At 38.5% G+C, this 23,234-nt stretch overlaps 1 protein-coding gene across 3 annotated transcripts in view; it reads left to right on the plus strand.

The window, feature by feature from the left end:
- Positions 1–23,234, plus strand: part of CRYBG3 (crystallin beta-gamma domain containing 3) — a 90,692-nt gene that overhangs the window by 21,606 nt on the left and 45,852 nt on the right. For 2 of the 3 annotated variants that reach the window (XM_052703021.1, XM_052703030.1), the window contains exons 3-4: positions 3,554–3,990; positions 17,788–22,654. In XM_052703021.1, the coding sequence (XP_052558981.1) occupies positions 3,554–3,990; positions 17,788–22,654 (5,304 nt within the window). Of the gene's footprint in view, positions 1–2,955; positions 2,986–3,553; positions 3,991–17,787; positions 22,655–23,234 lie in introns of those variants that run through there. The other variant, XM_052703039.1, reaches the window with a different exon arrangement.

Genomic DNA, 23,234 nt, shown 5'->3' on the forward strand with positions numbered 1-23,234 from the left:
GACTAATGAAACAAAGTGTAAGTAGTATCAGGGTCAGTGGTGTCCTTCCACCATTAAATATCTGCTCAAGTTTAATTGCGACACAGATGCAGCTGTTCTGCTGAGATGAACTAAAGGCCTGGGCTGCTGAAAACTAATGGGATGTACTGGGTAATAGTTGCTCTGCATATACCCGGCACCCTTTCTGCTTTTTCCTAAGCACTTACCAGTGGCTTCTGTCATAGGCGAGCTCAGAGAATAACATTGGAGATAAAAAGTGAAAGTTATCATGGTGTTGCCTTCTGCGATTGCTGTCATACTGCTGTGTTGCTCAGGCGCTTGTGTCTGAAGCCTCCTGCTGTATTAATGACTTACTGGATTTACAGGTCATGCGCTTTCGACTCATTAATTTGAATATACCATTATCCTAAAATATATACTTCAAAATCTGAGACAGGAACAGGTTTTTTTGTGTAACACCTAAAAGGCGTTTCAACTTCAAATTGAAATTTTGTGTGCAAATGATAGAACATGAATAGCTGATGCTCTCTTTTACAGCAAAGTGGAGTAGGGTAGAACATAAGGAGAGTAGAATTGATTATAATGAAGAGAGGGAAGAAAGATTTGCATAGGTTCTATGTTGGGACTTAATATCCACAATATCATCAACTATGCATAGTGTAAATGTTCTCCAGGGCTTTATTATGTGAGATACTCCTCATGGTTAAAAAGTATGGAAGGACCCTTTCATATTAAAACTTCCTGTTCTTTTGATTCAGCAGCAATTAAGCAAGGAAAGGAAGATTAAAGAGCAAGAAAGTCTAAATAAATTTCTGTTTCTGGAAACAGAGACTACAAAACAGCTTTTCATGCAGGATATAAATTATGCTTATACTTATGAAGCAGTGTTTTGCAAGCATAATGTCTCAGAGCTGCTAGAGGAAGATTTCAATATGCAGAGATTTAGCCATGTTTGAAGTCTCAGTTCCTAGTAGAAAAAAAAACATTCCTGAATACAGATGTCTTAAGAAGAATATAAATAAATAAAAAAAATTAAATGGAGATAATACTAAATAGTTAACAAATTTTGAATTTAATATTTTCTCTTACAGTTAATACACGTAGCTGTTAATTTCATAGATACTGTAGTAATCATGACAAAAGCTTATAGTCTTTAACAGTTATATCTGCAGAGGAAATAATAAGATTTGTATGCACTTCCTGTACTGAGATACTCTTCCAAACCTGCCAAATTTGTGTGAATCACATTAATCACAAAACAAGGGACAAATACCCACCCACACTTAAACGTAAATCAAAAGCAGGTATTGAACAATGCTGAGAAGTTGATTACAGTAAAACATTCAAAGTATCATCAAATTTTGGAAATTAAACTTCTTGTTTCTGTTTTATACTACATTCCACCAAGCACTTAGTTACGATAAGATAAAGTTAATTACTCAGGAGATTAATCCCAGGTTTGCGTGTTATCTGGATAGTTTGTCTAGTACTAAAGATACCAGCCAGCACTATGGCACTCCTGTAAGCTGCTCTGTCTTCTATTTCATTTCCGGGCATGGGTCTGGATAGAGTTGACTTGTAAGATTCAGGGCTTTTTCACTTTACGTGGATGACTTTATGTCTTAGTGATACATCTGCAGTTAATTTATGCAGTATGAGGGGAAGCAGGTAGGGTTTGTCATGGGGGGGAGGGCAGAAAAATAGTCTAAAATTTAACTTAACTCGCTGTTGAAAGTGTAGTAGAAGTTTAATGTAGGTAAATGTCTTACCTGTATGAATAAAATACAGGTTGTATGGATTTCTCAAGGCACGTTAATGCCTTTTAATTTCTATCCTCACCTAAGAAATTCTATTTTCAGCACATAAATCGAGTCATTCAATATTAAGCAATTGCATCTTCTGTCTGATTAAGAAGGTGACAAAATATTCCTTGAAGATTGGAAACCATTACCCCTTAGCAACACTAGTTTTAAGAAGCATGGATGAGGTGGTGTTCATTAAAACACTTTTTTCATCATTAGCATGATCCTAGATGCACTATCAACAAATAAGTCTACTTGCTAAGTTACTTGAAATACATATATTTTCAAGTTGCAATAAGATTAGTAAGCTAATGAAAATAGTAGCTTTCTGATTGGATTGGATTGGATGAGTAGGTGTTATCCAATTTGAAACAATTAGCCCTGTCCAGTGATAGTACTGACGCAACTAAAACTTGCATAGGACTTTTTATTCATGTTTTCCTTTCCCTGTCCTGCTGAGCAGGATAGAGTTCATCTAAGAAAACCTTATTCTGTTTTAAGAAACTGGCTTGAAATTACAAGAATAGTATTGTAAAGGTGAAATAGGCAGCAATGGCACATAGTACTCTCTGTGAAGGCAGAGAATGGAAAAGATTGGAGGGGAGGTTCCCAGCAGCTCTTCCAGGAGAAAAAATGAATGGTGGTGTCAACCTGTGTTAGTGATAATTATTTTCACTAGGCTATAAACAGCTCTGGTGGACTGGATGCAGGGAAGCAGTGACATGTAGGACTTTGGCTGTGTACAAAAGTGCGGTTTGAGGTTGGCAAACTGTGGAGCTGTGTTGAGAGCACAAATAGATTTGGAAACGCAGTTGTTTGATTACCTGTGGAGTTAAAAGGAAGATTGCCAGAGAGTGTGCCGTGGGGGTCACTAAGGATAACAGATGGGATTAAGTTTTGGCACAAGTCGGATTTTGTATCTAAATTCTGTTCATAATTCTTATTTTGCTTTTAAAAGAATAGGTTACTAAACGCTTATGACCATGTTATGTTTGTGTTTTGCTATTGTGTGCATGTGTAAACTGAATAAAGGCACAAAGCTTTTTCCACGGGTCTGCGCTTTTTCAGTCTGCTTGTTAAGTATTTAATGGTACACCTGAGTTGGAGTATAACCTGAAGGAAGGAGAGTGAGGCTGCTTGTTAGTTGCGGTCCTCCTAGGTCCAGAGCATGTTGAGGCTGCAGGTGGGTAGCACCTGACTCGAAGCACTCAGAAGAATTGAAAATTTCAGGAACAGTAAGAAAATCAGCAGTCTGTCTGCTAGTACAGCAATGTATCATTTACCTTATGCGATCTGTTAAGAAAGAGCTGCTGAAAACAACTTACTTTTTTTTTCATTTTAACTTGTTTTTTTTAAGGTCTAATCTGGTCCTTCCCTTGTGGCAAAACATATTTGTCAGTAAATATACACTCTAGTATTAACTAAGAAATTAACTAAGAAACTCTCCTGCACACTTGTAATATAGGGGCATGAAAGCTCATTCTTTACTTTTTCCTTCTTTGTTTTTTCTGTTGAAGTAATGATAGTACTCCATTTTTCCTCCTGTGTTCTACTTCCACAGCAGCTGCCTTGTGGTTCTTCTAGCCTACGTAGCCTTCTTGGCTTTTTCATATGTGGAGAGAAGAGATGGGCACAGGGTTTTGTTTTTAAAACAACAGATTTGCTTAGAAACAAGTAAAAAATGAGAAATTTGGCAATGCAGGGAAATGACAAGAAATGTTGCCTTTATCTATCTCTTGATTTTATTTTAGGTTTATCCAAATGAAGAGAAGAACCATTCCACAGAAGAACTTAGCAAATCTGATATCCAAGAGGAGCTGAAAAAGGCTAATAGCCTTCCTAGTTTGACTCCTGGAAACAAAGCAGCAGATAAAGACAAGCAACCCCGGGAAGGTTTTTTCCAGTTTCTTGGAAGCTTATTTAATCTTGCAACAAAATCTTCTTTGGTAGACTCTAAACCATCCTCCTGCCAAGATGAACCCAACAGATGTGAAAAGGATTTACAGAACACAAATACCCTTACAGAGGGCACGCAACCACAGCATCCAAAAACTGAAGAGCCTGTCTGTTCTACGGCTAGAATAAAAGAGGACTCAGTAGATAAAGATGACATGATCTTAAATAACATTGGGAAAGACAGTTCACAGGATCAGCAAGGAGGCCGGAAACGATCTGCTGATGCGAAAAAGTAAGTTTTATATTTTAATACTAAATTACAGAAAAGCATATATGCGCAGAGAACTATGGTGACTAAGTTCTGTTGAGTGGAGGGCGGATGACTGATGTTCCCAAGGATGTTGGAGTGTCCCTGACTCTACTTTGTGGTAGCCTCTGCAGTAAATACCATAAATAAATGGGGAGAAGTCAACTTCTACAAAATGCAACTTTAAAAATGTATTTCTATATGTATAGAAGTTTTTTTGACCATGGGTGATAGATTCATTGTAGATTATTCTAGATATGAGGAGAGAAAAGACGTGGCATTTAGAAATGCATTAAGAACTGGAGACTTATTTAAAAGAAGAAAAAAAAAATACAGAACTTATTTTGTGTCTGTACTATGGGCTAATTAAAGTTAAAATTCTTGTCATTTTTGTATTTTGTTACTTCAGTGCTTTTACTTCTGCAAGGAAGGTTTCCACATCTTTAAGTTATCTTTCCTGGTTTATTTAACTTGGCATTTTTGCTTATTTATGTTATTTCCCTTTGTTCTTAGCATTTTTTTCTTTAATTAAAAGGTTATATAAAGTACTCAATTAGCCTAAGTATAAAACATCCTCAACAGTCCTGTAATATTTCCAAAAAAATATTTCCAAAAAATTGATGCCAAGGGCACCGATGCATATCCGGGAGTAGAAAAGCTAAAATATTGCCTATGCTTCACCATGTAATTACAAGATATTCTGTCTCTGGTATAAACATACATAGTATTCCAAAAGTATTTGTAGCTGTCATGTTGAATATTTGACTGTATGTGGTCCAGTTTCTGCTTGGTATTCAGAAGGTGAACTTGCCCACCTGTGATTAGTTTTCACTACCAGGATGTGTATTTCAAATTTTAAGCCAAAAGTAATGACTTGTATTCAGTGATGCTGTACAGGTACTCCTGTGGTTAGTGAAAGGAAAGTAACTCTGAGGTTTCACAATTGGTAGATTCACTGAGCATGCACACTTCCTTTTTTTTTTTTTTTAAACTGTTGGTTTTTTTGTTGTATTTTAAAGTTAATTTGAATCGCATTCAATCTATTTATCTATGGCATATGAAGCATTTTATCTCCAGACAGAAGATCAGAGGTTCGCGAAGTATCTGCAAAACAAATTTTGCTTTCACATTGGGGATGCCTGTATCTTTCCCTGTTATTCAGTTTGGCTGATGATTTTGAGCATCTGTAATTCACCTTTATATTATAAACGCAGTGGTGATCTGGATATAATCAGGGGACATCACCTCTTCAGGTGAACCTTAGGCTGTGTTTCCACCACCAAAATACCATACTGTTTGTAATAGTAATGACTGTGTTTTCTTTGGTTTGGTCTGATTGTTACAGTCAGCCAGTTTTTATGATGGATTCTTAATGTACTAGTATTTCTGACACTCCTTCCAAAATGTAAATTGCAGCCCATGACCACTTCACTGGTCTATCCCTTTAGTTGTTATCTTGAGAGGCCTCAATGCGTAATGTTATTCAGTCTAGTTTCTGAACAGTTTTTTCTTACAAGATGTTGAACAGGCTGGCATGCTTCAGGAGCCTTTCACTGCTGTTTGCTGTTTTGGTAGTATGCTCTGGAAGCTAAAGATGAAGTTGTGTGTCATAATGCCAGGAGCTGTGCAGATGCATGTCAGTCCTTCCCTCGAAGAGACCATAGTAAAAAAATGTGATAGGTATCAGTAGATCTTTCTCATTTTTTTCTTCAATTCATGTCGTTTCTTCCATCTTTTATATCAGTGTACTTTCTGTTGTGTTTTCTTCAGTATTCTCTCTTTCTCACTTTCTTCGTATGCAACTGTTGATCATATTCTTCAGTTTATGGTGGTGGCAATTTGTTCTTTACGCAGTTTTTTCCTCACTCTTTTTGATGACAGTTGATCAGTTCATATGCTGTACTTATACTGCTGTCATTTATCTTCAGTTACTCCTATCTAATCAGATGACTATGTAGTGGAGTTTTAGCTAAAGGCCCAGAATATGAGGGAACTAAACACGGCAATTGCGGCTTGCAAAGGAAGAGTAGGTGAGAGGCAGCCATGTGCACCTCTGAAGAATTCAGTCTTTTTTTTTTTTTCTCAGTGCCCTGGATGATGATCTAAGAGAATGGTGCTCATTTCTCCTTCCAGATGGAAAACTCTGGCTTCTGCTGACTTTTCAATGTACGAAGCAGCTTTGTTTGACTTTCCAGTTTTATGGATGCTTACAGGTCTGTGACTAGAATTAATGAGAGGAGCAGTTGTGCTGAGGGTTTTTATTTTTTTTTGCTGTTCTATTTGTTTTACACCAGTGCACTTGAGTAGATGCTGGGATGAGATGCCGTGCTGTCTAAATGCATAGTTGAGAAGGTTGGGCAGTCTCAGTGTTGAGAGCAATGCAGATTTGTACATAAGGCATTAATGAATGCTTACACAGTTCAGAGGATTTGAGTAATAGCTCATTGAAGTGACCTCTTTGTTTTGTGCAGGTATTTTTTGAGTTACAAAGGTTTTATTGAAATCAGTTAAAGTTGACATTTTCAATTGACCATATTTTAGTATGGGCTGTATTGTGAGATAACCTGTGCAAATCAGTGTAGATTTTTATCTTTGTGGTTTACTTGTCTTATAATCAAGCAAGAATAAAAACATCTGTTACAGGTTTGAAAGTTAGAGTGAGCTGGTCTATGTAGGAAATATTTTTTTTTTCCCAGAAATTTCTAAATGCAACTGTTGCAATATTGGACAAACATTAAAACACGTTTTCCTTTTAAAATTGTTCTCAAAAGTACAGCTTACATTCTGCCCTTTTTGGCTCAGCACACTGAAAAGTTGGGCAATCTCTGTGCAACTTCTGTGTATGTTTTTCTCTGCCTGACTACACAGTATGAACTATGTTTTGAAGCAATTACTGAAGAGAAATTGAAACAATAGTGTGGAAGCAGAGGTTTGTGTTGGTCACCATTTTAAACATTTGAATTAAGAATGCCTATTTTTTTATGATATCGAGATGATTATGTCGGTTTTATCTCTTTTAGTTTATTATAACTTAAAGGATGTAGAACAGGTGGTTTTTTTCTTTCTTCAGTGCTAACTTCTTTGCTAAATATTATCTAGCTGTTTTTAATTTAGCATAGTTAAATTGTAAAAAACACTCTTGATTGATGGCAGATGGCCTGATAGTTTTGTAGGATGTACTACAAACTAGCTAGCTGTGAGTGCTAAAAACATGAACAGTGATGGGCAAAAAGATGCAGCAGAAAGGAACAGAACGGTCTGTAGGTATCATGAAGGAAAATGGTGATGTGAATGTGGTTGTCTGCTAATATCTTGAGGTTTGGGTCCTAAAAGACCAATGAAACACATTAGTAATCCATACATATTCAAAGGCACTGCTGATTCCATTTATTGCTAGTTTTTTTGCATAGTTTTTAACATTTATTTCAGAGAAGAGTTGAAATGTAGGGCTTTACAAATATTTAAGGTGACTGCAAAGATGTATTATTAATCTTGTAACTGTTTTCTTTGTCATGAGGAACATTTTAAATGAGCTTGTTAATTCTAAACTACTGTTAAATATTAAATTAGAGGTTGTTATCTGTGGTTAGGGGGAGGCTGCAGTGATAAGTAAGAGAGGAACAGTTGTTAGGTTGCATAATCTCCATGAGAGTTATTTTGTGTGGTGTTTTTTCAATAAAAAAAGAACAAAGAAACTTTCAGAAATTAATAACTGTCAAGTAGTCTCAGAGCATGCAAGACTGAGACCCAGACAACCTGATTAACCTCGTATCCTCAAAGCAATGTTTTGCAAAATACAAGGAAATGAGACTGCTCTGACTTTGTAGACTGAGGTTACTTCTGCCCTCAGTGGGAGGCCTGGCCTTTAGTAGAGACTCAAATTTCCAGGCCTTGAGCCAAGGAGAGTGGAATTTGTGAGCTCAGTCTGTGCAGTGTGTGTTTGCAAGGGACAAAACACGTAGGCCACATTATTTCTCCATCATCCTCGCTGGCTGACAGGCTCAGTGGTAATTGTACCTTAAGGGCTTCTGGTCCTTTATCCAGATGTTGGCAGGTGGTGAAGAAGCAGCATAGAGGACAAACCATGATAAACTGTACAAAGTCTCTAGGCAATAATTACTGTAGACAGTAATGTAATAATTGTGATACTGAAGATGAATGATGAGAGTTGAGTTGGCTAGGTCTCCAGCTACTGCATCCATTAGTTTTCCAGTTGTCTGGGATGGCTGATTATTTCACAGAATCTAAGAATTGTAGGGGTTGGAAGGGAGCTCTGGAGATCATCTAGTCCAACCTCCTGCTAAAGCAGTTACCTATAATAGGTCACACAGGAGAGCATCCAGGTGGATCTTGAGTATCTTCAGAGGAGATTCCATAATCTCTCTGGACATCTTGCTAGTGTTCCATCATTCTAACAGTGAAGAAGTTCTTATTATCTTCTTCATTATCAAACTTTCATGTTACAGTTTCTTCCCATTGCCTCTTGTTCTACTGATGCTTACCCTCAAAGAGTCTGCCTTCATCGACTTGACTCCTGCAATTTAGATGTTTATGAACAGTGATAAGATCCCCTTCAGTTGTCTTTTCTCCACACTGAGGAGTTCCAGATCTCTCAGCCTTTCCTCATACGGGAGATGCTCCAAGCCCTTAATCATCTTTGCCACCTTCCACTATACCCTCTCAGGGAGATCACTGTTGTTTTTTTTTTTTTAACTGAGTAGTCCAGAACTGGATGCAGTTCTCCAGATGTGGCCTCCTCAGCAGAGAGTAGAGAGGGAAGATCACCTCCCTCAAGAGTGTGCTGCCCACACTCTTTTTATTGTACTCCAGAATGCCATTGGTTTTCTTAGCCATATGGGCACACAGCTGGCTCATGGCCAACCTGTTGTCTACCAGGACACTCAGGTCCTTCTCTACAGAGCTCCTCTCCAGCAGGTCGGGCCATAACCTCTACTGATGCATGTGATTATTCCTATCCAGATATAGAAGTCTACACTTGCTTGTTCCCCTCTGCCCAGCTCTCCAGCCTCTCCAGGTCTTGCTGAATGGCATCACAGCCTTTTGGTGTGTCAGCCACTCCTCCCAGCTTTGTATCATTAGCAAACTTGCTGAGGGTGCATTCTGCCCCTTCATCCAGGTTACTGATGAAGGTGTTGAGCAAAACCAGACCCAATCTCTGGGGTAACACCGCTAGTTAACAGGCCTCCATCCAGGCTTGCACCACTGTTACAACCTTTTGAGATCTGCCAGTCAGCCAGCTCCTTGCTATTGAGTACTGATGCAAACAACTGGGCTTGCTCTCTTCTGTAAAAAAGTTGATGATGAAGGGGTGTTGTTGGTAAAATACAGTCATAAAATAACATTTGTTTAGCTGTAAGTGGGAAATAAGACGATGTATTGACTGCTACATGTAGAAAAATCTTAATAGTCCTCAGTAGGTGAGTACAAAGTATAAAAGTGTAAAGTTTGTATTTAGTTTTAGGCTCCACAGTGCTTTCTAATGAAGTTAAAAAACAACCTTTAATTGATGAAATAATACTTAAAAGTAAAACCAATGAAACAGTGGGAATGCACTTTCACTTAGTTTCTCACCACTGAAAGTCTCTCTATGAGAGAGATCAAAGTTTCATAATGTAAGCGACGAACACAAAACATGATTTATTCCACTATATTTCTTGCCTTTAACTAGGAAGAAGCAGATTGGCTTCAGAATTGAAGCTGTTTCCCTAAGACTCCTGAAAATGGCCTTCTTACATTACATACCTACCAGATTCTTAGGAATGCTGCCGTGGTAATCAGCAGTACACCTTACAGGAAACTGAGGACATAACTCAAATGATTTCCTTTTTTTTTTTTCCCATGGGGGAAAAAAAAAGAAAGAGACTGTGTGAGTGATGATTCAGATCTTTTCTATTGACTGCTTGCCATTTGCTTATCTTCTCATACAATTGTTTAAATTTTTTTGTAACATCCAATAGCAGTAAGTGGATGTTATTTACAGTGAAATGCTTAACAGTATTACTTGTGAAATTGCATGGCTTGTTTTGGAGTTCAGCAAGAAGCTTTATTGCATTGCTGAACATGATTGATGAGATGAAAATCAAAGCTGTTGAAAACTCAAATGTTTCTGTTGTAAAATCCTGACCGCTATTTAAGATTGTAATACTCAAATTTAACAGAGTATTTAGGATGCTAACTTCTCCCTTCTGTTGTGATCCTTGCGGAGATGGAAGTGAGTAAGAACTCTCCACCCACAACTGCAAGGATTTCCTAACAGTGAGTAGAAGATGAGGGGGTGATTTCAAAAGCAGTGCTCAGAACAATTTGCTTTTACACTTTGCACCCTACCAAGAACCAAGTTCTTATAATAGTTTAGCTATAGTATTGCAAGGTATTTCATCCAGAAGGAGAGGTAGTCTGGAGAAGTGAGAAGTTTGAAACCAAATGTAGATCTTTTAGGTTATACATTGTTGAATTTTGTGAGAGGTTTTTTTTTTTTTATATTTAAAGTCTAGAAAAACAGCTGCTTGCTCATTAATTGCATAGTATTTCCCATTTTAATACTGTTAAAAAGGCTGTCCTTTTATTTTGCTCTGCTAGAAAAGCAGATTGTAAAATCCTTTAGATAAATCTGGTTCACGTGTCTCTTTCAGAGCTTGTCATTCACCGTTGTATTACTGGTCAGAAGCAGTCTTGTGGTTCAGAAACACAGGCATCAATTTGTCTGATTGATTGTGGTTTCGGTTCAGTGAGCAAGTAGCAGCATTCATCTTTCTTCATAGTTGTCTTTGGTGCGGTCAGGAGTAAATCAATGGATAACAAGCAGTGATCTCACCAGGTAATTCCTGAGGAATAACGTAGAAGTGGGGAAGCTACTGTGGCATTTGCTGAAATCGAATCCATCTTGTGATCAGAGCCATATCCTCTTCCTCTGTAACTGTCTACCCAATACTTGTTTTAAATACAGGACCTAAATGTCTTAAAACACAAATGTGTGCACAGCGTAACAGTGTCTGTTAGTTTTGAAAGCATTTGTTGGGTGACTGCTGCAAAAGGAAGAAAAAAACTGCCATGTTAATTACTTGTATTAGAATATACCTACATGGTACATACATCTACATACCTACGTAGCTCTGAGGTACCCAAGATTCAAATTTCAATGAGGCCTAAATTCTCTGTGGCTGAACACACAGCTTGTGACGATAAGGACTGTGGTGAGGTTCAGCAGCCTGTGGGTTAGTGGCAGTACTCTGCTGCTGGAGAAATTCAGGCCCAGGTCTGCCTGCTGGGGGTGAATACCTGCCCTAATCTGGGACGTGCGCCAAAGGAAAGGCGGCTTCTGGCACCGAAACAGAGATCTGTGCCTTTCTGAGGGATGAAAGCTTCACGGTGCTAAGAGTAATTTATAACAGGTGCATGGTGCAAAATTCAACTGATTTAATTAAGTTGAAAAATAAATTGTAATGTTATTTACTTCTTTTCTCAGAATCACAGAGTCACAGAATGGCCTGGGTTGGAAGGGACCTCAAGGATTGTGAATCTCCAACCCCCCTGCCTCATGCAGGGCCACCAACCTCCCCAAGTAATACTAGACCAGGCTGCCCAGGGCCCCATCCAATCTGGCCTTGAACACCTCCAGGGACGGGGCATCCACAACGTCTTTGAGCAGCCTGTTCCAGTACCTCACCACTCTCCCTGTAAAGAATTTCCCTCTGACATCCAAAGAATTTTTCCATTCTTTCTTTTTAAAAACAAAAACTGAGTTATTCAACTGTGGAACATGTTACACAATTAATAGTGACTGTTTCTTAGAAATTTTAAAGTACTGTTTTCAATTTCAGATGTTCTTTGTACCTGCAGTGGAATTGTCCAGGCTTCCTGGGTATTCATTTCTCAATAAGAACTTTTCCTTCACATCTTCCTTTTCACGGTTGTTGGGGTGATAAGTAGCATCAGAAGAACATTATTTCTGGGTTACTTCTTTAAGTAGGCGGATGGACTGTGAGAACATAAAATCCCCTTTGGTGGCCTTTTCAAGAGCGAGCCCAGAACTTCCCTTATATTTAAAGGCAGTTTTTTAGATCATCTGCTGTTATAACATCTACCTGTCTCATGTTAGCATCAGTGTACGTGAAAGGAAAGAACAGTCTCTTTGTGTCGAGCATCTGCAGTCAAACTCCTGTTTCCATAACACGTCTGAAGCAGCACACTTGCATAAGAAGAGGCTAGGGAGCCTGAGGGGGCATCTTATTGCTGTACTCAGCTGTTTTCTAGGAAGCCTTGGAGGAGATGGAGGCAAACCTATCTCAGAGATGCACACCAATGGAAGGAGAAGTAACAGGAATTTGGGATATTCTGATACTGGGAAGTGTGTTTTCAAAGTGAGGGAGATAACATGCCTGGGTGTATGTGCCCAGGGTTCCTATCCCAATGACATCCTCAGGCTCACCTCACCCTGATCTTATTGCTCAGAATGGGCATGGAATTACATCACTTCCCATGGTACTTCCTAGCCTTTCTCGCACTTCCGTGCCTGGAGACTTCCTCATCCCAGCATCTTGCTCCTCAGAAAAAGCAGATCTTGAGCACCTGAATATCTGAATTCCTGGCATGGGGAGGCAAGGGATTGCTGGCTAAGCTACATGAGGCATGCTAGGTGTGAAGTTGGCACACAGATGTGTACTTGTGCATACTTCACCCAGCTAAGGGGTGGAAAGGTCTGCTGCTGCCAGGTACTGGGGAAAGAGAGCAGTGATCCCAGACTCTTCACGCTGATCTTGGTTTTGCAGCTGCTGACAGTGGGTAAGCCTTGATCTGTCCTTTCTATCTTCAGGCTGCAGAATATAGTTACTTTCCCAGATGTGGAAGATAATCAAGATACAGTACCATGAAAAAACAGGGAAAGAGAAAACATTCCTTCCAAGGTCACAGAGACAGCATTTGTTTTTACTAAGATTGTCTTTGACTCTTAATTGTCCTTATGGAACATTAGCTGTGAAATTTCCTGCAAAATCAACTGTGTGCAGATGACTTTGTTTAAATCAAACATTTGACCTTTTGGAATATACAAATGTGAAGTCTCAGGACACTGGGTATTTTAAACTTAAGATTTAAATCATGAAGCTATAGCCTCCAGTTAAAAAATAATGTTCATTGATCTAACTTGTATATGGCAAATTTTCAGTTAGTTCTCAGTGACTTTTTTTTCAGTAAGGCATTTATTTTTTCCATTTCTGAAGGTCTGACATGACTGTAGAAACCAGCTAGTTGAATAGTTTGGAGTCAACAGAAGGTTTTTCAGAGCGCCTTTGAGATAATTGTTTCCAGACAGAAGACCTTAACAAAATTTTTAAAGAGTTGCCAGTTTAAGTAAGCAGTTAAAAAAAAAAAAAAAAAGTGGAAAAAATTAAAATAAACAATGGCATAATTATTTTACAATTAGGGAGGAGTAGATGGGAACCACAGGAGGCATACTGATGTAGAGCAGTGGTTTTCAGCCTATAGCCGGAAGACCTTTCTGGTGTGGGAGCTTCTGAGGTGGTCTGTGAAAGGACATTAGGGAAAACACATCCGTTTAAGCTTTGAAAAGGTAGGAGACAGCTGGACTGGAGGGGACGTATCTGGAAGAGTGAGGCATGGAGGGGGAAAAAAAGGCTGTTGCATGTCTTGGGAGAGAGCCAAGAGTATGTGCTGCAGAAACAGGCCACCCAGCAGTACACTTGCACTTGAACACTCCTGGTCTGCTTGAACTGAGCTGGTCGTTGGGCTTAGTTGTGCATGGGTTTTCTAGCACAGATGCCACAAAGTGCAAACGAATCTGTGCTGCCTGGGGATTTGAGGTGCTGTATCCATATAGAGCTATATCATATGCATGATCTCCCTGGTGCTTTTTGAAAATAATCTGAATGTACCTGCTTTCTGTTGTGTTACAAGTATGAATATGTGAGGTCACCAACTTGATGACGTACACTTAAGGAAAAAAAAATAGTGGAAAAATGTAGTCTTAATGGATGCACTGAGATGAGGCATTCAGGGTAATCAGATTCCTCCTGCTTCCAGGCTTTAAAGATAACAAGCTTGTTTTATAACTAATGCTGCTTCTGGAGGAAGTTACACAAACTGTCTATCATACGAGATGTGTCAGAAGATGTACCCCTCCCTTTCTTGAGTTAGCCCCCTTTGAACTTTTTGTTTCTCTTCCAGAATAGAAATATCTCTACGAGCACCTATTTTTGACAAATTTAACGTAACTCATGTTGACACGTTCTCTTGTTGCTGTCAAACAGTCTTTTGCGAAATAGGCATTATAGGGAACTGAATAGCTTTATGTACAGAAGAAAAAGAAGGAATCTCCCAGCATTTGAAATGTGTGACAGAATTACACATTAGGTTCTCTGTGTAATCAGGCTTTCATCTGTTATCCTCATATGAATTTGAAAAAAAAATTGCAAAGAGTTTTTAAGGTGAGTTCTGAACTGACATACTCTCCTGACAATCAGAAATGAATTGTTACTTTAAATGTCTGTGAAACAAGTCTCTAGTGACATTTTTAAAAGATTTTGCATGACAGAGCCTGCTTCTTAATGTGTTTCATAAGACTTAAAGCAAGATTTAGAGTAAGCCATCTGAGTTGCAACTACCACAGGGGAGCATGGGTTTTCATTTTTTAAACGCCTTGTTGCATGGGAACAGTTGGATTGCAAACACTTCTACTTGCTCTAAAAATGAACCTGGTAGGAATAAAAGGTCCATTGACAAAATTGTTACAGTACACTGACAATCAAATCCTTGATCAAAGGTCAGAGATCCCAAAGTTGCCAAGAGGTTAGTTCCTGTTTAAAATAGCGTGCAGTGCAGAAGCTTTTGGAAGAGACAAGTATGCAGGAAAGCATAGCTGTAAATTAGGAGATGCTGGCAGAGGCCAGCCACAGGATGAGGCTGCATGGGATGAAATGGTGTTGTTGCTGCTGGTCACAATTGGGTTTGTGCACAGAGCTCTCTATGTCATGTTGCTCTGAATCTTGCTCAGATTTTTACTACAGATCATTGAATCAGAGTGCAAAATTCCCTCAGAAGACAAAAGGAAACAAAGTTAGGAGAAATGATAAGAGGCATGTGATAGGCAAGAAGGAAGTGTGCTTATTTTGCCTGACCATGTGTAGTAAATGGTGGAAGTCCTATCTGGGATCTGTAGTTTGAGTCACTATAAATGTAGTACCTCTCCATGCTGGGTTCTCATTTTGTCAATCTTGTCTTGTCTTTGTCTTGTCTAAAATTAAGCTGTTTATCCAGTTTCTGGATGCTTTCAGTTTAACACTTGCTGAGCTCATGGCTGAAATTTGAAGGCAAAGTTGGATGGGGAGAACAAATAGATATTTTCTACGTTTGTGTCAGAGCACTAGTTATTACCACGTTTATAGATAAATTCTGAATTCATCCCAGTATGTATTAGGAAAAAAAGCAGCTACAGAGTAAAAGACACGCAGTAGAAGTTAATTGGCATTGATCAGTTAATTCAAAATAGTGCTTCATTTGTGGCGGAAATGAGCATTCAGTACCTTGCAATACCATTGAACAAGCTCGCTTTAAAGACATTTTACAGTTTTCTCCTTGAAGAATTGGTAGAATTTGTTTAGCAAATTGGTGTAAGCCTCATTCTGTTTTCTTAAAAGAAATGTCTGGTTTCAGGACTGTTGTGGACTGACTTTTATATCTGAGATGGACCAAAGTATGGTAGAACTGATGGTTGGATTTTTTTAAAAGCTTACCAGTGATTATTTAAGACATTTTTACTTCTTTGTGTCTTAACTGCGATGGGACAGGATAGCCAGTGAGGTTAATTCTTTGTGACATGATCAGTTCTTACGCGTTCTTCAGACTCGTTTTTATTATGGCTTGTGCTGAGTAAATAGGGTGCACTATAGAGCTCAGCAGTTACTTCCCCTGAGATTTTTAGGACATCTAGAGCTTTGGAAAATATTTTTCTAATATGAGAATGTGGAAAATAATGTTGTGTTTTGTTTTGTTTTGTTTTTTTTTTAAGGAAACAGAAAAGTCTTAAATCTTTTTTTTCCCCTACTACTCCTTCTTCAACTGTGTTTTTCTTTCTCTTACAAGCAGAAATATATGTGCTTCTTTTAAGAGGTGCAGAAAATAGCAACTTAATTGATGTGCCTGATGTCTAGCAGCTGCCACTGCTGGAATCTGTGGAAACTAAGCTAGTATATAGAAGATGAAATGCATTTGGCTTTGCAAATGTGTGGGAGACATGGTGTTTATATATGACTTTCCTGTAAACCCTATACTGAGATTCTGCTGTAGCCTTCATCACCAAGTACAATGTATTTAATCCTCAACAGAAATTTCATTTTCCAGTTCTCATCACATCTAAATCCACATATTCAGGTATTTTTGGCATTAGCATAAACATGTCTGGCATGTAAAGCTTGCATATAAATGGGCATTTATATATCTATTTTAATGTTTATGCATACAAATAATTTAGTTTACTTTTAGTTTACTCACACTCTTTGCATGTTGAAATGCTGCACGAAAAGTGATTTTGCCTTCAATTCTAGTAGTGCTAAGTTGAAAGTAAAATTAATATAGAAATAAGTGCCTGAGACTCAAAACCTTTTGACTATTGCAATGTTTTCGCATTAGAAATCAAAGTCTTAGCAAGCTCTTTTATTCAAGAGACTCTTCTGAAGAGTGTGACAGTTTCCTAGGAAGGTTAGCTGCCATTTCCAGCCAGAGTCTAAGCAGATACAGGTTTCAGGCTGGATGAGTATTTTAAAAATTTTGTTCTTAGTTTAGGTGGGAGCTATGGCAAAATAGAATTCAAGCGCAGTTTGAGTGTCTGCTTTGTTCTAACAGGAAGAGTTAATGTTCACATATGTATAATCACTGTCCTACTTTTGCAAAAATTCTTTAAACAACAGAAAAGGAGGAGAAAGAAGCATTAGGAAGGTGAGCATTTATGTTGGCTAATTTTAAGAAAGAAAAAGAATGTTCTTCAGACCATTATTCAGAAGCTTCTTCAGAAAATTGATAGTGACAGGCTCTGAATTTATCCTTAGAATATCAGAGAGGGCAGGGAAAGATCAGGATCACATTTTTTCCATGGTGATTCTTCTTGTCAGTTTTTGCATTGGGGGTTTTTGGGTTTTGCTTGTTTGCTCTTCTAGGGGGAGCAGGGCAAGGCAGAGGAGTTGTTTGGTTGCTATTAAACATGAAGCTGATAGAGGGCTGGATCTACCAATTTCTTGTCATGTTCCTAGGCTTCTCATGTTGCTATTTCTTCTAGCATTTAGGCAATTCTCATTCTTACCTGATCTGCTTTTACTTTCTTTCCTAATTACTCTGTAGTAATAAGTAATCAGTATTTAAGTACAGGCCTGCTTTAGTGGGGTATAACATCTTTGCAAAAGTATGCTTCTTTATGTCATTACAAATGTTGACTTATAGTGGCTTTTCTAAATAAAAAAATCCATTATTCAGTAGAACACAGATGATGGATGTTGTTTATAGCAACATCTAGTTCTTCTTCATAGCTTGATTTTTTTATGGTAAAAGATGGCATGTATCATTTGTCACAGAAATCCATGTTTAAGAGAAGAAGAAAAAGGAGGAAGGTAGTGTTGTGTGCAGTCTACAGTTTCTCTTAGCCTTTGAATGAAAATGGTGATGTATGTCACTTACAGTTTGTGTCAACTTTTTTTATAATCACAATAACTATTTACATGTTCTATCTTATGCTGATAGTAATGCTTTATGTTGCAGGCAGATACAACGAAAACCACAAGCACCTGCAGTCACTTATGCAACATATCGAGGTTCTGCAAGGATTAGGCAGCTACTGAAAAGTCAGTCAGAAATGACTGAAAAAGGGGAAGAAAGTACTGAGAACAGAAATGCTTCAGTGATCAAAGAAAATGGAGAAATCCAAACAGTTGTCTCTCCAAAATCAGAACCCTTAACAAAGGAAAATGGAGAAGATGAGGATAAAGATCATGAAGATGATGTCATAGTAAATTCTTCTACAGTAAAAATGGAATTGAAAAAGTCTGGTAAAGTTCAACATTACTTGGGTAGCAATGAACATAAAATAATGCCAAATGCCTCAGCTTCACCTACTGAATCATCTAGCGGAGTAGACTTAAAACATACACCAGCTTTAGAAGCAAACAAAGTTAAGAGGACATATTCACAAGATTCATTATTGTCATCTAGTAGAAGCAGTGAGATCACAATAAATTCTACTCATCAGATTACCCATGCCCTTAGTGCTGTGGACAGTTTGTTTGGAAAAGAATGTGTACTGGTGGGAGAAACAGAAGCTCCATTTCAGAAGGACAAAAATGCCATTTCTAACTGTGAAAAAGAAATTCACTGTAGTGATCACTCCTATCAGCAGTCTGCAGAAAAAATGCAGGATGACAAAGTTAACAAAGAACTCCAGTTGAGCAAGGGAGAATATTGCTGTAATCATCAAATAAATAACCACTCAGAGCTAACATCAAATGTACAGACAAATCATTCCAGTACTACATTCCAGCAGCAAGCAGGTGAGCACACAGGCAGTGCAAATAAAAATAGTGATCCAAGAAAAAGTGATGCACAGAAAATTGTGGCAACGACAGAAAGAGAGCAAAATCCACAGAATTTTCTTGCTACTGTTCTTTTGCCATTTGACGAGCAGACATGCACCTCGCTTAGCATGGACTCCAGAGGAGAAGAGTGCATAGTCACAGGTAATCTGACTGCTTCAGAATTAATCCTAAAAAATGATAAAGGCCCAATGGTGGACCAGGTGACTTGTAATGAAGAACTAAATGAGTTAGGGAAACCAGTGCATGTACAAAATGAGCATCAATTAAGCCTCGTGGAAAACTCTAAAGATACTGCCGCACCACAGCGTTTATCTTGTCTGGAAAAAAAGAAGGTTTTGTCAGAGGTTGCAGTGGAAAATTCTGCTGTATCATGTACACATGGATGTGAAAATGTGAAATCTAACTTAGATCAGCTGACAGAATCTCTCTCTGTTAGTTTTGAGTCTTCATTTGAAACAGGGGACTGTTACTCAGCTTCTCTTCATCCTGATTGCATATCAGTAAATAAAACTATAGTAAAAAGAGGAGTTGGTTCAAAAGATAAAAGAGACAGTGTTTCTACTCCTGATCTTGAATGTGAAAAGAGCAAATCTTCTGAGACTGTAGATATGAGCCTCTCAGAAAATTCCACTCCTACCCATGGTACAGTTTTCCATAAAACTGTGCAAGACGTTACTGAAAAATCATTAGTTACGCTTGCAGAAGATAACACATCAAAGCCCGCACCTTGCCCTCTTGTCAGCACTGGAAGGACAGATGATACTACACCTGCTGCTTCTAAAATCAATGAGGCTGACATGAATGAGATGGCTCTTGCTCCTTTTGAATCTAAGAATTGTATTTCTGAACTTTCCTCTCACATTTCTAAATCACAAGAAAAAAATCTGGGGGTTTCTGGTTCTGCCCTGAGATGTGAAGGTAAACCTTTGCCTGACCATTTCTCTGTCATCTCTCAAAAAGACGTAGATGTAGACATTGTTTCTGCACCTCCACCTAGCTGTGAAAATAGACATATTGATATTTCTTCCGAAGTTGAAAGCAATAATAAGTATGGGATGTCATCCACAGTACTTTATTCTTCATCTGACAACCAAGGAAAAGTGCCTTCTCCTGCCACTTACTCTGAAAGTGGTCAGGTTTTTGTGACTGCAGAGTCTAGGAGAATAGTCCCTGAGGACGGAATGACTGAGACACCATTTTGCTCAGAAGACCTGAGAGCTTCATGCCCATCCATTTCTCTGGAACCCGAGTTGACCCCAGCTGTGCTCCATCATTTTACTTCTGAAGTAAAGGTGCAGGATTTTTGCATCCCCAGGTCCCCTTCACCTACTCAGGAATCCAAAGAAGGCTCAAAGCTTTCTATTTCTGCCTTGGAAACATCAGGCATTGCACAAGAGGACTGTAGCTCCTCTGGTCACAGAGTTGGTGTTGAGGCAGAAGATCTGTCCTCTGCACAGCAGGCTGATGACAATGTCTTGGCAGAGGCAGTGCTGTCACCTGTCTGTCCCTTGAAAAGGGCATCCAATTCAGAGTGTACTGAGGTGTGCAAAAATGCTGTGCAAGAGATGAATCTTTGTAACCAGACTTTTAGTATCTCAGAAGCTTGCTCTGAAACAGGTGAACAAACAGCTGCTGCAGCTACAGAATCAAATGATCTCAATTTTGCAAAAATATGGAAGAATACTAACAGGGTGGGACAAGACTGCACTAACTTGCAAGATGCTGCTCTTCTGTTTAAGAAAGCTGAGGAAATAGTGGACTCGGTTTTACACTTGGCTATAGAGGAAATAATAGCAAAACAAGCCGTTGGTGTCTGTCAAGTCTGTGGGCGAAAGGATAGTTTAGTAAATACAGATATTCTAAATGATCAGAAAACTGTGCAGCTGGAAGCAGAAGAAATCCAGTCAGCTGTTAAAACATCCAGTCAGCATTCGTTAAAACATTTTAATGAGAGCAGTGGAGGAGGCTCATTTTCATTTACAGGAAATGAAATGCATGATACAAATAATCAAGATGAAATGATACCATCTTACATCCCTGCTAAAATTGACCTACATAGTGCACTGGCATTAAAAGCAAGAGAAATAATTGATGAAGTTATTAACTCAGCCAAACAAAAACTGACATCCAATCAGTGGCAAGGCAGGGAGAGTGAAAAGCATTCTGAAAAGATTGAGTATAAACCTAAAGCTGAAAACCCAGAGATTTTAAATCTGGATGGTAATTTATCTTCTAAAACACCGGAACTAATCAGAGAACCAACAGGGAAGGCAGAAACTCAGAATACAAGTATAAACTGTGAAAAGGCAGTTTGCTCAGGTCCTCCTTTGCTTTTAAATAGTACGGAAAACAGCATAGATTTGCTCCGAAGAGATGAAGATATACCAAATAATGCATTTGCATGTCAAACAAATGGATTTCTATCTTCTGGTAGTTCAATGAGGCCAGAATCAACCCCTATGATACCAACAAAAGAGGGACACGATAAAAAGGTGTATGAACATCTGGCTGCATCAGAGATGTGCAGTAAAGCTGGATTATCAGCAACAAGTAGAAAATCTGATGTGTCTTTACATTTAATAAATAGAGATGCAGCTGTTACTGAAGAAATATTTCGACCATTGCAGTTAAATGATTCATGCAATAATGCAGATATGCCAGAGCTCACGTTGCTGCCATCTGTAAATGGTAATTTGTCGTCTTTTATGCCTGATGAAGAAAGTATCAGCTCACAAAGTGAAAACAGAGTCAAAAGGAGTCCTCAGGGTACTGTGGAAAGTAGTGCAGAGGATAATCTGGATGAACACAGTGGAAGAGAGGCTGCAGAAGTGTTTTCACAAGTAAAAGCAGTCTTTGAAGATTCAAAGGTGGGGGAGAGTGAAGAGGAACCAGCAAGGGGGACAAGTGAGACACTTGTCAATTTTGAGTTAAATACACAGTTCATTGACTCTGAGTTGCCTGCTACTGGAGACCACAATGAAGGGAAAAACTACTTCAACTCAGTTTATGCCCAAAGTAAAGAGAATCTGAAAGAGATGCAAATGAAGGATTCAGATGTGCAGAGAAATGATCAGCTTGAAGAAAATGGTCTGGACACGAAGGAATCGACAGATCTTTTAGGCTTTTCTCCACTAATTGAGCAGTGGGAAAATAGTTCTTTTACAATCGTTTATGAAGATGCCCTTCAAACTGAGAACAGATCTGTCTCTAATGATGCTATACAAACCAGCTCACTTTCTCCTTCTGATCTGTCTTTGGACAGTGTAGGTTATCTAATGTGTGAAAGAGCAAAAAATAAAAATGAGCCCACCTGTTTTTATGGAAAGGATAACAAGTTGAATAAAGCCACAGAGGGCAATAGCTCAGAGTCATTTCTGAGTGTGGAGGCCAAACGCTATAGAATATATCCTTTCTCTTTGTCTCCAATATATGAAGACGACAGCTCCCATGAAGACTTGCTGTCTGCAGACATGTCACCAGAAGGCCATCCTAATAGAGTATCTAAAGATAACTCTGACCATACTTCTGTGTTGTCCCTTCTCCAATCAGTTTCTGAGCGCCTACAGTTGACCACTCAGTTCAGTAAAGAGGAAGATGAGGAGGGAGTGGAGGATGAGGATGAGGACCGGTCATCATATGAAGGAAATGTGCTTGATGTTGTGAGAGGAGAAGAAGAATGTCTTTCCAGTCAGTGGTCAAGCAATCGAACAAGAACCGTTCTCTCAAATGACCAAAATACATATCCATTACCTGAGCAATTGCCTTTTCTTTCAGAAGAGCAGTTTGACTCTAAGGAGCAAACAGAGCAGTTTCAAGATGAAACTTCTGGGCAAACATACTGCAATCCAGTTTCACAGAAAGCTGATACTACTCTAAAGCATCCTCCTACGAGTGCATATTACCAGTACTTGAGATCTGCCAACAATTACTCCTCTGAGAAGGGAACAAGATTTGGAAATATTCTCCAGGATATATTGCAGCCAAAGATTCGTTGGTCCCAAGATCATGCCATGCCCAAACTGGGAGAATTGCCAGTGGTAAGATGTCACGTCAGTTAACATTAATAACCAAAATGGTTAGCGCCAGTTCAAAATTTCTTTTTCACCTCATCTGTTTTCAGCCCCTTCCCTTCCTGGGTTAATTAGAGTGTTTAAGATCATAGATTAAAAAAAAAAAAAAAGTCTTCTGATAGAATAATTGAAAAAAAATACATTTTTTTGTTCACACAGGTGAAAGATAGATGAAAGCAGTTTCTAATTATAAAAGAGGAGATGTGAGCAGAAAATGTAATGAAAAAATATGCCTAATGGCAAGTCTATAAAATAGGAAGCAGGCTTCGCTATGTTGAGGACATTTCAATCTGAAAATCATGACATTGCTTTTTGTATGAACATTGTTCTTTCACTTCGTCCACTTTTAAGATTAGTAGAGCTGTATTTTCAAAAATATATAAATTATATATAAAATGTAAATAATATATATTATCTGCTTATGGGATTATTTTATTCTTTCACTGCGAATTCTTACTTAATTTGTAAGTTGGCTAATGAGTAATACAGCTGCTTCTTGTTAGCGTTCCTTTTTAAGTGTATTTAAAGCAATGCAGATGAAGGTACA

The sequence above is a fragment of the Tympanuchus pallidicinctus genome, unplaced genomic scaffold (genome assembly GCF_026119805.1).
Source record: "Tympanuchus pallidicinctus isolate F22 unplaced genomic scaffold, pur_lepc_1.0 scaffold10, whole genome shotgun sequence".
In the NCBI taxonomy this organism is placed as follows: Eukaryota; Metazoa; Chordata; class Aves; order Galliformes; family Phasianidae; genus Tympanuchus; species Tympanuchus pallidicinctus.